Source organism: Pseudorasbora parva, chromosome 20, assembly GCF_024679245.1.
Source record: "Pseudorasbora parva isolate DD20220531a chromosome 20, ASM2467924v1, whole genome shotgun sequence".
Taxonomy (NCBI): domain Eukaryota; kingdom Metazoa; phylum Chordata; class Actinopteri; order Cypriniformes; family Gobionidae; genus Pseudorasbora; species Pseudorasbora parva.
In genome coordinates this window covers 43,745,524-43,763,628 of record NC_090191.1, presented here as the reverse complement: position 1 = coordinate 43,763,628, position 18,105 = coordinate 43,745,524, and the positions used below count along the sequence as shown (strand labels likewise).

Sequence of the window (18,105 nt, the reverse complement as noted above, 5' to 3'; positions counted from 1 at the left end):
CTAAAAGGACTGCTGAGTGGGCCAGAGTTATGCTCTCTGATGACAGTAAATTCAGCATTTCCTTTGGGAATCAGGGTCCCAGAGTCTGGAGGAAGAGCGGAGAGGCACAGAGTCCACGCTGCTTGAGCTCCAGTGTATCAAGATATCATCAGGACAGTATTATGATCATATCACGCTCTGCTTTTGTGGGCATATTTCAGAATAAATCAGTACTTTAACGAGTCACTCACTCACTGGATTTCACGTCGACTTTAATACTGAGCATTCAGAAAAACAGGAGACAGAACCAATCAGAGAGCAGAACAATGGTCACCTGATCAGCATATTTAATGAGCGTCTGATTCAGGACAGGGAGACGCCAGTGAAAGAGTTTAAGAGCTGAAATCTGAACAGGAGATGGAGGTCAGAGGTCAGAGGCCGTATTTCTTCTGTAAGTCTTGAACCGAAGAGTCTCCGAGACCAGCGCTGTGAATCCAGTCAAACAGATCCTGGAGAACTGGAAGACAAGAGATTACTGTTCAGCACTGAGGACGAGTGTGTGTGTATTAGAGAGTGTGTGAGTGAGAGAGAGTGTGTGAGTGAGAGTGAGTGTGTGAGTGAGTGTGTGCGTGTGTGTGTGGGAGAGTGAGTGTGTGCGTGTGTGTGTGGGAGAGTGAGTGTGTGAGTGAGTGAGTGAGTGTGTGTGTGTGTGTGTGAGTGAGTGTGTGTGTATTAGAGAGTGTGTGAGTGAGTGAGTGTGTGTGTAAGAGTGAGAGAGAGAGAGAGTGTGTGTGTGTGTGGGAGAGTGAGTGTGTGTGTATTAGAGTGTGTGAGTAAGAGTGAGTGTGTGAGTGAGAGAGTGAGTGTGTGTGTGAGAGAGAGTGTGTGTATTAGAGAGTGTGTGTGTGAGTGAGAGAGTGAGTGTGTGTGTGAGAGAGTGTGTGTGTGTGAGAGAGAGTGTGTGTATTAGAGAGTGTGTGAGTGAGAGTGAGTGTGTGAGTGAGAGTGAGTGAGTGAGTGTGTGTGTATTAGAGAGTGTGTGAGTAAGAGAGTGTGTGAGTGAGTGAGTGAGTGAGTGTGTGTGTGTATTAGAGTGTGTGTGTATTAGAGAGTGTGTGAGTGTGAGTAAGAGAGTGTGTGAGTGTGAGTGAGTGAGTGTGTGTGTGTGGGAGAATGAGTGTGTATGTTTGTGTGAGTGAGAGAGAGTGTGTGTGTGGGAGAGTGAGTGTGTATGATTGTGTGAGTGAGAGTGTATGATTGTCTGTGTGTGTGTGTGTGTGTGTGTGTGTATGTTTGTGTGAGTGAGAGTGTATGATTGTCTGAGTGTGTGTGTGTGTGTATGTTTGTGTGAGTGAGAGTGTATGATTGTCTGAGTGTGTGTGTGTGTATGTTTGTGTGAGTGAGAGTGTATAATTGTCTGAGTGTGTGTGTGTTTGTGTGTATGAGTGTGAGTGTGTGTATGAGTGTGTGTGTGTGTATGAGTGTGTGTGTTTATACTTTTCTTCTCTGCGGACGACATGAACATGACGGCCATGTCAAACCTCCTCACACTCGTCAGGCTCCTCAGGACGGCCAGCAGGAGAGACGCATCCTCGTGTCTGACAGGAAACAGGAAGTGAGTGTTTGTGTGCAGTAATGATCATAAATCCTCTTGCAGGTCATGAATGATATTATATTGTGATCCTGAACTCACGGGATGTAGAAGCTGTGGAAGGTCTGGAGCATGAGGTTGAGGACGTCCGGCTCCAGAGAATTCTGGAAGATCTTCGGATACGCATCTGGGCTGATTTGCTGAAAGGGTGAATGATGGAGTGAGGAATGATGGACTGACGGCACACTGACCGCAGACGGCACACTGACGGCACACTGACCAAACACCGACGGCACACTGACCAAACACTGACCGCAGACGGCACACTGACCAAACACTGACCGCAGACGGCACACTGACCAAACACCGACGGCACACTGACCAAACACTGACGGCACACTGACCAAACACCGACGGCACACTGACCAAACACTGACGGCACACTGACCAAACACTGACGGCACACTGACCAAACACTGACGGCACACTGACCAAACACCGACGGCACACTGACCAAACACTGACGGCACACTGACCAAACACCGACGGCACACTGACCAAACACCGACGGCACACTGACCAAACACCGACGGCACACTGACCAAACACCGACGGCACACTGACCAAACACCGACGGCACACTGACCAAACACTGACGGCACACTGACCAAACACTGACGGCACACTGACCAAACACTGACGGCACACTGACCAAACACTGACGGCACACTGACCAAACACCGACGGCACACTGACCAAACACCGACGGCACACTGACCAAACACTGACCGCAGACGGCACACTGACCAAACACTGACCAAACACCGACGGCACACTGACCAAACACTGACCGCAGACGGCACACTGACCAAACACTGACCGCAGACGGCACACTGACCAAACACTGATCACTGACGGCACACTGACCGCAGACGGCACACTGACCAAACCCTGACCGCAGACGGCACACTGACCAAACACTGATCACTGACGGCACACTGACCGCAGACGGCACACTGACCAAACACTGACCGCAGACGGCACACTGACCAAACACTGACCGCAGCCGGCACACTGACCGCAGACGGCACACTGACCGCAGACGGCACACTGACCAAACACTGACCGCAGACGGCACACTGACCGCAGACGGCACACTGACCAAACCCTGACCGCAGACGGCACACTGACCAAACACTGATCACTGACGGCACACTGACCGCAGACGGCACACTGACCAAACACTGACCGCAGACGGCACACTGACCAAACACTGACCGCAGCCGGCACACTGACCGCAGACGGCACACTGACCAAACACTGACCGCAGACGGCACACTGACCGCAGACGGCACACTGACCAAACACTGACCGCAGACGGCACACTGACCAAACACTGACCGCAGACGGCACACTGACCAAACACCGACGGCACACTGACCAAACACTGACCGCAGACGGCACACTGACCAAACACTGACCAAACACCGAAGGCACACTGACCAAACACTGACCGCAGACGGCACACTGACCGCAGACGGCACACTGACCAAACACTGACCGCAGACGGCACACTGACCAAACACTGACCGCAGACGGCACACTGACCGCAGACGGCACACTGACCAAACACTGACCGCAGACGGCACACTGACCAAACACTGACCGCAGACGGCACACTGACCAAACACTGACCGCAGACAGCACACTGACCAAACACCGGCGGCACACTGACCAAACACCGACGGCACACTGACCAAACACCGACGGCACACTGACCGCAGACGGCACACTGACCAAACACTGACCGCAGACGGCACACTGACCAAACACCGACGGCACACTGACCAAACACCGGCGGCACACTGACCAAACACCGACGGCACACTGACCAAACACTGACCGCAGACGGCACACTGACCAAACACCGACGGCACACTGACCAAACACTGACCGCAGACGGCACACTGACCAAACACTGACCGCAGACGGCACACTGACCAAACACTGACCGCAGACGGCACACTGACCAAACACTGACCGCAGACAGCACACTGACCAAACACCGACGGCACACTGACGGCACACTGACCAAACACCGACGGCACACTGACCGCAGACGGCACACTGACCAAACACTGACCGCAGACGGCACACTGACCGCAGACGGCACACTGACCAAACACTGACCGCAGACGGCACACTGACCAAACACTGACCGCAGACGGCACACTGACCAAACACTGACCGCAGACAGCACACTGACCAAACACTGACCGCAGACGGCACACTGACCAAACACTGACCAAACACCGAAGGCACACTGACCAAACACTGACCGCAGACGGCACACTGACCAAACACTGACCGCAGACGGCACACTGACCAAACACTGACCGCAGACGGCACACTGACCGCAGACGGCACACTGACCAAACACTGACCGCAGACGGCACACTGACCAAACACTGACCGCAGACGGCACACTGACCAAACACTGACCGCAGACAGCACACTGACCAAACACCGGCGGCACACTGACCAAACACCGACGGCACACTGACCAAACACTGACCGCAGACGGCACACTGACCAAACACTGACCGCAGACAGCACACTGACCAAACACCGGCGGCACACTGACCAAACACCGACGGCACACTGACCAAACACCGACGGCACACTGACCGCAGACGGCACACTGACCAAACACTGACCGCAGACGGCACACTGACCGCAGACGGCACACTGACCAAACACTGACCGCAGACGGCACACTGACCAAACACTGACCGCAGACGGCACACTGACCGCAGACGGCACACTGACCAAACACTGACCGCAGACGGCACACTGACCAAACACTGACCGCAGACGGCACACTGACCAAACACTGACCGCAGACAGCACACTGACCAAACACCGGCGGCACACTGACCAAACACCGACGGCACACTGACCAAACACCGACGGCACACTGACCAAACACCGACGGCACACTGACCGCAGACGGCACACTGACCAAACACTGACCGCAGACGGCACACTGACCAAACACTGACCAAACACCGACGGCACACTGACCAAACACCGGCGGCACACTGACCAAACACCGACGGCACACTGACCAAACACTGACCGCAGACGGCACACTGACCAAACACCGACGGCACACTGACCAAACACTGACCGCAGACGGCACACTGACCAAACACTGACCGCAGACGGCACACTGACCAAACACTGACCGCAGACGGCACACTGACCAAACACTGACCGCAGACAGCACACTGACCAAACACCGACGGCACACTGACGGCACACTGACCAAACACCGACGGCACACTGACCAAACACTGACCGCAGACAGCACACTGACCAAACACCGGCGGCACACTGACCAAACACCGACGGCACACTGACCAAACACCGACGGCACACTGACCAAACACCGACGGCACACTGACCGCAGACGGCACACTGACCAAACACTGACCGCAGACGGCACACTGACCAAACACTGACCAAACACCGACGGCACACTGACCAAACACCGGCGGCACACTGACCAAACACCGACGGCACACTGACCAAACACTGACCGCAGACGGCACACTGACCAAACACCGACGGCACACTGACCAAACACTGACCGCAGACGGCACACTGACCAAACACCGACGGCACACTGACCAAACACCGGCGGCACACTGACCAAACACCGACGGCACACTGACCAAACACTGACCGCAGACGGCACACTGACCAAACACCGACGGCACACTGACCAAACACTGACCGCAGACGGCACACTGACCAAACACTGACCGCAGACGGCACACTGACCAAACACTGACCGCAGACGGCACACTGACCAAACACTGACCGCAGACGGCACACTGACCAAACACTGACCGCAGACAGCACACTGACCAAACACCGACGGCACACTGACGGCACACTGACCAAACACCGACGGCACACTGACCGCAGACGGCACACTGACCAAACACTGACCGCAGACGGCACACTGACCGCAGACGGCACACTGACCAAACACTGACCGCAGACGGCACACTGACCAAACACTGACCGCAGACGGCACACTGACCAAACACTGACCGCAGACAGCACACTGACCAAACACCGGCGGCACACTGACCAAACACCGACGGCACACTGACCAAACACTGACGGCACACTGACCAAACACCGACGGCACACTGACCGCAGACGGCACACTGACCAAACACTGACCGCAGACGGCACACTGACCAAACACTGACCAAACACCGACGGCACACTGACCAAACACCGGCGGCACACTGACCAAACACCGACGGCACACTGACCAAACACTGACCGCAGACGGCACACTGACCAAACACCGACGGCACACTGACCAAACACTGACCGCAGACGGCACACTGACCAAACACTGACCGCAGACGGCACACTGACCAAACACTGACCGCAGACGGCACACTGACCAAACACTGACCGCAGACAGCACACTGACCAAACACCGACGGCACACTGACCAAACACTGACGGCACACTGACCAAACACCGACGGCACACTGACGGCACACTGACCAAACACCGACGGCACACTGACGGCACACTGACCAAACACCGACGGCACACTGACCGCAGACGGCACACTGACCAAACACTGACCGCAGACAGCACACTGACCGAACACCAACAGCACACTGACCGAACACCGACGGCACACTGATGGCACACTGACGGCACACCGACAGCACACTGACCAAACACCGACCGCACACTGACGGCACACTGATCAAACTCTGACCGCACACTGACCTCACACCGACCGGCACACTGACGGCACACTGATCAAACTCTGACCACACACTGACCGCACACGGCACACTGACCTCACACTGACCGCATACTGACCTCACACCGACCGGCACACTGACGGCACACTGATCAAACTCTGACCACACACTGACCTCACACTGACCGCATACTGACGTACCTTTAGATATCTGTAAGTACATTGTGGGTAACGGCTGATCTGTCGGAGGTCTGCCTCCAGCTGGAAACTGTTCCCGGGTGGAGGAGGAATCGACTCAGGGGCTGCAGAGGAAGCCCTGAAACACACGAGAGCAGGAGTGAGTGAGTGAGTGAGTGAGTGAGTGTGTGAGTGAGTGAGTGAGTGAGTGAGTGAGTGAGTGAGTGAGTGAGTGAGTGTGTGTGTGTGTGTGTGTGTGTGTGTGAGTGAGTGAGTGAGTGAGTGAGTGAGTGAGTGAGTGAGTGAGTGAGTGAGTGAGTGAGTGAGTGAGTGAGTGAGTGTGTGTGTGTGTGTGTGTGTGTGTGTGTGTGAGTGAGTGAGTGAGAGTGAGTGAATGAGTGAATGAGTGAGTGTGTGTGTGAGTGAGAGAGTGTGTGAGTGAGTTCTGACCTGGGCTGAGTGTCTGAGATCTCCATCTTCTGGATCTTATGATGGGGTGAGGACGTGACGGACGGTGAGATCTCCTGTATCTCCAGCCTGTGCAAGGGTTTCTGACACACACACACACACACACACACACACACACACACACACACACACACACACGAGTCATTTAAATAAAGCCTTCTGACCACCTCCTGCTGTGTAGCGTCTCCGTCTCAGACTCACAGTGGATCGGAGATGAGCAGGTTTGCTGATGGGCTGGATGGTTCTCCTGTGTGTGTTCTCCACCGGCTCCAGAGCGCTGGTCCTCATCTCCTGAGTAATGAGGAATGATGCTTATGATAAACATGGACTCCAATGTCACTAAAGAAGTGTGTGTGTGTGTGTGTGTGTGTGTGTGTGTGTGTTTTCGGTCATGGGTGGGAACCACAGGCGGTGAGTGAAACTGCAGCAAATGTGTGTGTTCTGTTCGTAATCGGCGTGTAAGTGCATAAAATGTGACCAACACCAACATATAGTGTGTGTGTGAGAATGTCTGTGTGTGTGTTTTTCCCTGCGTTCATCCACACATGAGCAGAAAAGCGTCTCGTACCGCTGTGAGTTTCTCGATCTCATTCATGGCTTGTTTGTTCCCCGGCTCGAGCTTCAGAACCTGCTCAAAATCTGCACACAGACATGAGACGTGTTTATGAAGGACTCGGCGTGAAAGCTGAACGGATGGAGCGGTAACTTTAGCTCTAACCTTCTTTGGCTTCTCTGATCCGGCCTAAAGCGGCTCTGGCTGTGGCTCGTCTGGCGAAGGCTTTGGCGTACGAGGAGTCCAGAGCGACGGCCGCACTGCAGTCCTGCTCCGCCTCGCTGAACCTACAACACACACACACACACACACACACACACACAACGACACCGTTGGTTATTCACTGTTATGCACTGCAAAAAATGCATTTCTTAAAGCCCTCTCACACCGGACGCGTAACGGAAAAGCAAAACGGGTAAGCAAATATATCAGCTGCGACACGAATCTGTGACGCTTCAGAGCTCCGACACTCCTAAACATTCACGGCGACCGCTGATAATAGCCCTGTCTTCTGAAGATCTGACCTGTGGAGCTTGAGGAAGGCCATGGCTCTGTTGGCGGGCAGAAGGGCGTTGGTGTCGTCCGCCTCCATCCCTTTAGAGTAACAGTCCACAGCCGCCTCGTACTCGCCCTCTTTGAAGAAGGCGTTTCCCTGTCACATGAGGAACACATGGCATCAGCGTTCACATCTGCTCCAGCTCATGCTCCTTATTTAGGGTTTCTGTCTCGGTCCAGTCCAAATATCGAAATATTCTTCAATCAATATTCATTTACTAGATCAGTGAAACGATATTTATGCTCGTTTTGCTGAAAATAAGATCTAAATGAAGAGAGTTTTTGCTTAAAATAAGATCAATAATCTGCCAATGGGGTGAGAAAAATAATCTTAATTCAAACAGAAAACAAGATTATTTTTCTCACCCCATTGGCAGATTATTTATCTCATTTTAAGCAAAAACTCTCTTCATTTTGAGTTATTTTCCCCCAGAACGAGCATAAATATCTCCTGTCGTTTTCCTGATCTAGTAAATGCTTCTTGATTTAAGAAGTGTTAGATATGAAGTCTGTAATGCCGGAGTGCTGGGCTTCCCCAGAGCCGCTGCGGTCCGAGTCTCACCCGCTCTTTCTGCACGACGGCTTCTTGTTTGCGGATCTGTTCCTGTATGAGCGGACCCGTGGCGGGCTCAGCGATTCCCCGGCTCTTCTCCTCCATCTCTCCGCTCGAACCCACGGCCGGGAGCGAAGCGGCCATCGCTGACGGATCCGTCTGAGTAGGGCCGGGCAATAGCTAAAATAAAAATCATCATCTGGATATTGTCAAATGTTTTTATGATATTCGATATATATCTCGATATGTTTGCAATTGCTTCTACACCGTAAAAACTCATTTGTTCAGTTTACTTAATTAAATTATGCAAACTTGTTGCCTTAATTAAATTAAGTGAGCATTATTATTAAAAATGTGAAGTGAAGGCTTTCAGGATCCTAAAAAACAAACCAAATGACACCACAGTTTCAACGCTGATAATAATCATAAATGTTTCTTGAGCAGTAGTCGTTTTACTGATCTAGTAAATGCATCTTGATTGCAGCATTTTCACAGTGTGTGTGTGTGCGTGTGTGCGTGTGTGTGTGTGTGAGGGTCAGTAACACACCTGCTGGAGTTTCTGGATTTCATTCCGCGCCTCGGCGTTTTCAGGATCCAGTTTGAGAACCACTTCATAATCTGGAGGAACAGAAGAGACTTGACTATCCGTGACTTCCTCCATAATCCCGGCACCGCAAACAACGCTCTTCTCACTCCGTCATTCTGTCTCGTTTCCAGTCTAAATATCTAACAATTCTTAAATTAAGATCCATTTACTAGATCAGTGAAACGATGAGTTTTAAAACAGGCAAAATAATCTTGTTTTCTGTTTGAATTAAGATTATTTTTCTCACCCCATTGGCAGATTATTTATCTTATTTTAAGCAAAAACTCTCTTCATTTTGAGTTATTTTCCCCAAAACAAGACAATTACTTTTGCTTGTCTAGGAAATACTTCTTGTTTTGAGAATTTTTAGATGTTTGGACTAGAAACAAGACAAAAATACTGAGTAGGAAGAGCATTTATTGCAGTGTGCGTGTGTGTGTGTGTGTGTGTGTGTGTGTGTGTGTGTGTGTGTGTGTGTGTGTGTGCTGAGAAACGGCTTTTCAGACCTTCAAGAGCTTCCTGATGTTTCTTCAGAGCCGCTCGCGCCGCCGCTCTCCTAATGTAAGCTTTCGTATATTTACCATCCAGAGCGATCGCCAAATGACAGTCCGACTCCGCCACGGCGAACCTGCGGCACAGAAACGCTCAAATTAGGACCCATCCAGCCACACACACTGCAAACATTCTTAAATCAAGATGCATTTACTAGATCAGTGAAACGACAGAAGATGTTTGTCCTTGTTTTCTTACAAATAAAATAGTGTTAGTTCAGCCATAAGTGTCATTAATTCCTCCAGTGGTTGGCCAGCCGTCAGACCTCCGCTCATCTTCACACACAGATGAAGATATTAGTGTTGAAATCCGATGGCTCAGAAAGGCCTTCATTGACACCAATGTCATTTCCTCTCTCAAGACCCATAAAGGCACTAAAGACGTCGTTACAAAGCCCATCTCACTACAGCGGCTCTACAATCGAAAGAAAGAAGGACGGAGACGTACTTTTTCAGTCTGAAGAAACAGGCGGCTCTGTTAGTGGGCAGGACGGGGCTGTGCGGATCGGCGTCCATTGCTCTGGTGTAACACTCGATGGCGCTGTCAAACCGGCCGTCCTTGAAGAACTGATTGCCCTGAAACATCACACACACACACACACACACACACACACACACTCGTGTATGAAAGCATAAATCATGGGGAATTCTCAGTGGTGTCCTCACTCAGTGTTTTTGTCTTGTTTCCAGTCTAAATATCTAAAAATTCTTAAATCAAGATGCATTTACTAGATAAGTAATCAATCATCTTTATTTCTATCGCTCTTCTCCAGTGCCGATTGTGTCAGAGCAGCTTCAGTGTTAAACAGGACAATACTGCAGCAGAATTAGATTTGGCTGTACAGTCGTTCTGGAGTAAACAGTGATGTTATCAGCTTATTTTAATTTATCAGAGAGAGACAATGTTGGCAGATCAGTGATATTGAAGAAATATGCGATATGCAACACCTCGTTAAATAATGCTATATTTGATATGCGATACGATATTAATATTAGTGTGTAAAATCTATTTAAATGACATTTAAAAAAATTATAATATAAAAACTGAGACACCATTTGTGTTTCTGGGAAAAGAAAGCATCGCTACAGCTTCTGAAAGTGACCAGAGTGTTTTTCTGAAAGTTTTAGCAAACATTTGTCACAAATCTGATACAGTGCGAGATTGTAAGGAATTGATTTTCACAAGTTATTGCATTTAATAACTCTTTTTAGAGCAAGTCACATAAGTAACAGTCGTGAGCCCAGGCGTCAACATAAATTGTACACTTTATACTCTGTTGAAGTAGCCTATTCAAATCATTCAGATACTGCGTGCTGTTGCGATATTTCGATATATTGCACAGTCCTAGTTGATACACTTAATTTAGTAATTAATGTTATTTGTATATTTAGTTGAATAACTCTGATCATAATGTTAGTGTCCCCAACTGAGCAAGCCAAGCCAAAGGCGACCAAAGGAACCGAAACTCCATCAGGGCATGATGGAGAAAAATAAACCTTAGAGAAACCAGACTCAGTTCTCCTCTGGCCTATTAACACACACTGGAGGATTATTAGTCTGGACACCGCACAGGTCAGAGGTCAGATTAGAGCAGAATATTCGAGAGTTCAGGGTATCACACCGGAGATGGGATCATTGAGGATGGGGCGTCGATCACACAAGAATATGAATACTGGAAAGATCAAAGATCAGTAAAACGACATGAGATATTTTTTCTTGTTTTGTTGCAAATAAAATCAAAATAAAACAGGCAAAATGATCTGCCAATGATCCCAAGCAGAAATTATTACTTTTGTTATTTATATTAAAATGTATTATTTTTCTCACCCCATTGGCAGATCATTTTTTGAGCAAAAACTCTCTTCATTTAGATATTTTTCCCCAGAAAAACAAGAATAAAAAATATCTGATGTTGTTTTACTGATCTAGTAAATGCATTTAAGAATATTTAGATATTTGGACTGGAAACAAAACTAAATAAGAAGAGCATTTTTTGCAGTGTGTACCTTCTCTTTCTCAGTGAGCGCCAGATCTCGGTCCTCCTGAATCCCTTCAGTGTCGGATTCATTGGATTGCACCGGACTCTCCTCTGCGTCCATGGACTCCAGAGTCCTTTCCTGCAAACAAACAATATTGATTGTTGAACACTGAAGGAGGTAACGCATTACAAGTAACGTGCGTTACGTAATCAGATTACTTCTGTGATGTGACGAGTAACGCATTACAAGTAACGAGCGTTACGTAATCAGATTACTTCTGTGATGTGACGAGTATCGCATTACAAGTAACGTGCGTTACGTAATCAGATTACTTCTGTGATGTAACGAGTAACGCATTACAAGTAACGTGCGTTACGTAATCAGATTACTTCTGTGATGTGACGAGTAACACATTACAAGTAACGTGCGTTACGTAATCAGATTACTTCTGTGATGTGACGAGTAACGCATTACAAGTAACGAGCATTACGTAATCAGATTACTTCTGTGATGTAACGAGTAACGCATTACAAGTAACGAGCGTTACGTAATCAGATTACTTCTGTGATGTAACGAGTAACGCATTACAAGTAACGAGCGTTACGTAATCAGATTACTTCTGTGACGTGACGAGTATCGCATTACAAGTAACGTGCGTTACGTAATCAGATTACTTCTGTGATGTGACGAGTAACGCATTACAAGTAACGTGCGTTACGTAATCAGATTACTTCTGTGACGTGACGAGTAACGCATTACAAGTAACGAGCGTTACGTAATCAGATTACTTCTGTGACGTGACGAGTAACGCATTACAAGTAACGAGCGTTACGTAATCAGATTACTTCTGTGACGTGACGAGTAACGCATTACAAGTAACGAGCGTTACGTAATCAGATTACTTCTGTGATGTGACGAGAAACGCATTACAAGTAACGTGCGTTACGTAATCAGATTACTTCTGTGATGTGACGAGTAACGCATTACAAGTAACGTGCGTTACGTAATCAGATTACTTCTGTGATGTGACGAGTATCGCATTACAAGTAACGAGCGTTACGTAATCAGATTACTTCTGTGATGTGACGAGTAACGCATTACAAGTAACGTGCGTTACGTAATCAGATTACTTCTGTGATGTGACGAGTAACGCATTACAAGTAACGAGCGTTACATAATCAGATTACTTCTGTGATGTGACGAGTAACGCATTACAAGTAACGTGCGTTACGTAATCAGATTACTTCTGTGATGTGACGAGTATCGCATTACAAGTAACGAGCGTTACGTAATCAGATTACTTCTGTGACGTAACGAGTAACGCATTACAAGTAACGAGCGTTACGTAATCAGATTACTTCTGTGACGTGACGAGTAACGCATTACAAGTAACGAGCGTTACGTAATCAGATTACTTCTGTGACGTGACGAGTAACGCATTACAAGTAACGTGCGTTACGTAATCAGATTACTTCTGTGACGTGACGAGTAACGCATTACAAGTAACGTGCGTTACGTAATCAGATTACTTCTGTGATGTGACGAGTAACGCAATACAAGTAACGTGCGTTACGTAATCAGATTACTTCTGTGATGTGACGAGTAACGCATTACAAGTAACGAGCGTTACGTAATCAGATTACTTCTGTGATGTGACGAGTAACGCATTACAAGTAACGAGCGTTACGTAATCAGATTACTTCTGTGATGTGACGAGTATCGCATTACAAGTAACGTGCGTTACGTAATCAGATTACTTCTGTGATGTGACGAGTAACGCATTACAAGTAACGTGCGTTACGTAATCAGATTACTTCTGTGATGTGACGAGTAACGCATTACAAGTAACGTGCGTTACGTAATCAGATTACTTCTGTGATGTGACGAGTAACGCATTACAAGTAACGTGCGTTACGTAATCAGATTACTTCTGTGATGTGACGAGTAACGCATTACAAGTAACGTGCGTTACGTAATCAGATTACTTCTGTGATGTGACGAGTAACGCATTACAAGTAACGTGCGTTACGTAATCAGATTACTTCTGTGATGTGACGAGTAACGCATTACAAGTAACGAGCGTTACGTAATCAGATTACTTCTGTGATGTGACGAGTAACGCATTACAAGTAACGAGCGTTACGTAATCAGATTACTTCTGTGATGTGACGAGTATCGCATTACAAGTAACGTGCGTTACGTAATCAGATTACTTCTGTGATGTGACGAGTAACGCATTACAAGTAACGTGCGTTACGTAATCAGATTACTTCTGTGATGTGACGAGTAACGCATTACAAGTAACGTGCGTTACGTAATCAGATTACTTCTGTGATGTGACGAGTAACGCATTACAAGTAACGTGCGTTACGTAAACAGATTACTTCTGTGATGTGACGAGTATCGCATTACAAGTAACGTGCGTTACGTAATCAGATTACTTCTGTGATGTGACGAGTAACGCATTACAAGTAACGTGCGTTACGTAATCAGATTACTTCTGTGATGTGACGAGTATCGCATTACAAGTAACGTGCGTTACGTAATCAGATTACTTCTGTGATGTAACGAGTATCGCATTACAAGTAACGTGCGTTACGTAATCAGATTACTTCTGTGATGTGACGAGTATCGCATTACAAGTAACGAGCGTTACGTAATCAGATTACTTCTGCGATGTGACGAGTAACGCATTACAAGTAACGAGCGTTACGTAATCAGATTACTTCTGCGATGTGACGAGTAACGCATTACAAGTAACGTGCGTTACGTAATCAGATTACTTCTGCGATGTGACGAGTAACGCATTACAAGTAACGAGCGTTACGTAATCAGATTACTTCTGCGATGTGACGAGTATCGCATTACAAGTAACGAGCGTTACGTAATCAGATTACTTCTGTGATGTGACGAGTATCGCATTACAAGTAACGTGCGTTACGTAATCAGATTACTTCTGTGATGTGACGAGTATCGCATTACAAGTAACGTGCGTTACGTAATCAGATTACTTCTGTGATGTGACGAGTAACGCATTACAAGTAACGAGCGTTACGTAATCAGATTACTTCTGTGATGTGACGAGTAACGCATTACAAGTAACGAGCGTTACGTAATCAGATTACTTCTGTGATGTAACGAGTAACGCATTACAAGTAACGTGCGTTACGTAATCAGATTACTTCTGTGATGTGACGAGTATCGCATTACAAGTAACGTGCGTTACGTAATCAGATTACTTCTGCGATGTGACGAGTATCGCATTACAAGTAACGAGCGTTACGTAATCAGACTACTTCTGCGATGTGACGAGTATCGCATTACAAGTAACGTGCGTTACGTAATCAGATTACTTCTGTGATGTGACGAGTATCGCATTACAAGTAACGTGCGTTACGTAATCAGATTACTTCTGTGATGTGACGAGTATCGCATTACAAGTAACGTGCGTTACGTAATCAGATTACTTCTGTGATGTGACGAGTATCGCATTACAAGTAACGTGCGTTACGTAATCAGATTACTTCTGTGATGTGACGAGTAACGCATTACAAGTAACGAGCGTTACGTAATCAGATTACTTCTGTGATGTGACGAGTATCGCATTACAAGTAACGAGCGTTACGTAATCAGATTACTTCTGTGATGTAACGAGTAACGCATTACAAGTAACGAGCGTTACGTAATCAGATTACTTCTGTGATGTGACGAGTAACGCATTACAAGTAACGAGCGTTACGTAATCAGATTACTTCTGTGACGTGACGAGTAACGCATTACAAGTAACGAGCGTTACGTAATCAGATTACTTCTGTGATGTGACGAGTAACGCATTACAAGTAACGTGCGTTACGTAATCAGATTACTTCTGTGATGTGACGAGTAACGCATTACAAGTAACGTGCGTTACGTAATCAGATTACTTCTGTGATGTGACGAGTAACTAAGTACTGTAATTAATTACTTTTTTTTTTTAAAAATCATCAGAATAAATCAGAATGGACAATGCATTACCACATCAAATTTGTCCCAGGCCTGATAATCGTAGGATTTAATCCGCTGCGATTGATCTTTCGGTCCGCCGCCGCCGCCGTTAGTCTGACGCTTCACCCTCTTCTTTGTCTTTTTATAATCTTTGTTCCTCACCGGCGGGAGTGTTTTCTGAAATAAAACATAAACTCTTAAGCAAACAAGGAGCCGAATGTTTAATGTTTGTAGCTCAGAATCACGGGGTTTTTACTGGTGTTTCTCTGCTGTCTCCGCTGCGAAGCTGCTGGTCTTTCTGCTTGATCTCGTCCTCCCAGTTGTCCAGCTCCTTCATAAAGCTCTGCAGATCCTCTGCGTTCTGTCGCATCTGAATCTGCAGCTCCACGGCTTTATTTCCAGACATCACGGCACTCTCAGACAAACACACACATGCCCTGAAACACATTTAAAAACAATTAGTCCAATCCATCTGAGACGGGTCAGAAAACACAATATTAGGAAGGGGGTCATAATGTTATGCCTGATCGGTGTATATTATGATTTAACATGTTCCGAAAAAACTCTTTGTGTATGTTGCTATGCAGTTGCCATGGTGACTGCGCGTTCCTAGGCAACAGTGAGATTATTTTCGCGGATTTTACAGTGAAAACAGCAATTGTTGAAACTTAACTATGATAAGTTGACGGTTACCATGGAAACCTCGAAAGAGAAACTAACAACAACGTGGCACTGAAAAAGGCCCTTAACACAGGAAGAATTATAAGAGAATGATGTGATTCGTCGTGAAATTATGGATCAAGATAAATAACTGTTTAACCATAAATCAGACAATCCAGAACATTCGCTGTATCTGCGAGAGAAATACAGCGCTAAATGATCCAAGTCACACATAAACACTGATTATTAACTCATAACGGAGGCATATTGTTCAGTAAAACAAGGGTTAATATCCCTTTTACAGATTGTGTGTGTCCTACCTGATGAAGATGATGAACAGTTTGGGATCAATAGTTTGTGATCAGCGCCATGACAGTATTAACTCCTCTCTGCGCATGCGCGAACACACGTCGTACGCACCATGGATATACATAATAAAGGCCTTTATTATGTATATCTAACAGGAACAGTCGTGTCTGCAACTAACGACTCCATTTTCTTAAAAAACTTTTATTTTAAACATATATTTAAAGACAGCCTTAATAATGGTATTCGCTTCTGTTGTCACATTATTTCAACTTCGCTTATATTTAAAGATATATAAAACAGTAAAATGAATTACAAATATGTAATAATAATAATTATATATATATTAAGAATCAAGTCATATACGTGTCACAAATCATTATGAAATCAAAATTATGACATTAATAAAGATATTAAAATATGAAATAAAACAACAAAATAAAACGATCAAGTAATGATATACGTCAGTATTTATACTATTTTGAAATGTATCTAATTTCTATTTTAATCTCCCAATTAGTGTTATAATTTTGACTTTTTACTTTAATTTCATAATTTAGTATGTCATAATTTTAATCATGATCTTAACTAATTTCTCATATATATTTTTATTTCACTTTTTATAACATAATTTAAACTTTTATCTCATAATTTAGATTTTGTTCGTTGTTTTTCTATTTTAATCTCAAAAGTAATGTCATAATTTTGACTGTTTAATGTCATAATGACTTAATTCTATATTAATTCAAAAAAATGTATTCTATATGTGACTGTGGAACAATAATGATTCCTGTGTTTGGGTTTAGGGGCTTTTATTTGGAAAAATAATTAAAAATAATCTACCAACATCTATTAGTATAATTAATATATATATATATATGGTGATATCAAGTTATATTGAATTCTATATTTATTAATATATTTGTATACTATACGTGTAAAAATAATTATGAAATTAAAAAGTCAAATTTTTGACTAAGACATTAAATTAGAAAATATTTTTAAAAATTATAATTATGATTTAGAAATAAACTTATAGTTATGATATACGTTAGTATTTATACTATTTTGAAACGTATCTAATTTCTATTTTAATCTCATAATTAGTCATTATTTCGACTTTTCACCATCATTTTTTACTTTAATTTCATAATTTAGTATGTCATAATTTTAATCATGATTTTGATTAATTTTTCATAATTTTTATTGCATACTTTTATCTCATAATTTAGACTTTTATCTCACAATTTATACTTTTATCGTATTATTTAGACTTTTATTTCATTATTTAGACTTTTATCAAATAATTTAGACTTGTATCTCTTATTTTAAACGTATGTAATTCCAATTTGTGT

The 18,105-nt window shown here is 45.4% G+C and overlaps 1 protein-coding gene across 1 annotated transcript; it reads right to left on the bottom strand.

The window, feature by feature from the left end:
* Window positions 1-234: 234 nt before the first annotated feature.
* On the bottom strand, window positions 235-16,876 carry rpap3 (RNA polymerase II associated protein 3). The gene is made up of 17 exons (XM_067426958.1): window positions 16,765-16,876; window positions 16,041-16,221; window positions 15,815-15,961; window positions 11,828-11,938; window positions 10,269-10,396; window positions 9,776-9,897; window positions 9,231-9,301; window positions 8,693-8,863; window positions 8,100-8,227; window positions 7,741-7,862; window positions 7,591-7,661; window positions 7,224-7,313; window positions 7,005-7,105; window positions 6,579-6,693; window positions 1,673-1,770; window positions 1,477-1,577; window positions 235-496 (listed from the first exon to the last, which is right to left on the bottom strand). Exons 2-17 carry the CDS (start codon window positions 16,188-16,190, stop codon window positions 411-413), a joined length of 1,812 nt encoding a protein of 603 aa, XP_067283059.1. The 5' UTR covers window positions 16,191-16,221; window positions 16,765-16,876; the 3' UTR covers window positions 235-410.
* Window positions 16,877-18,105: the final 1,229 nt, after the last annotated feature.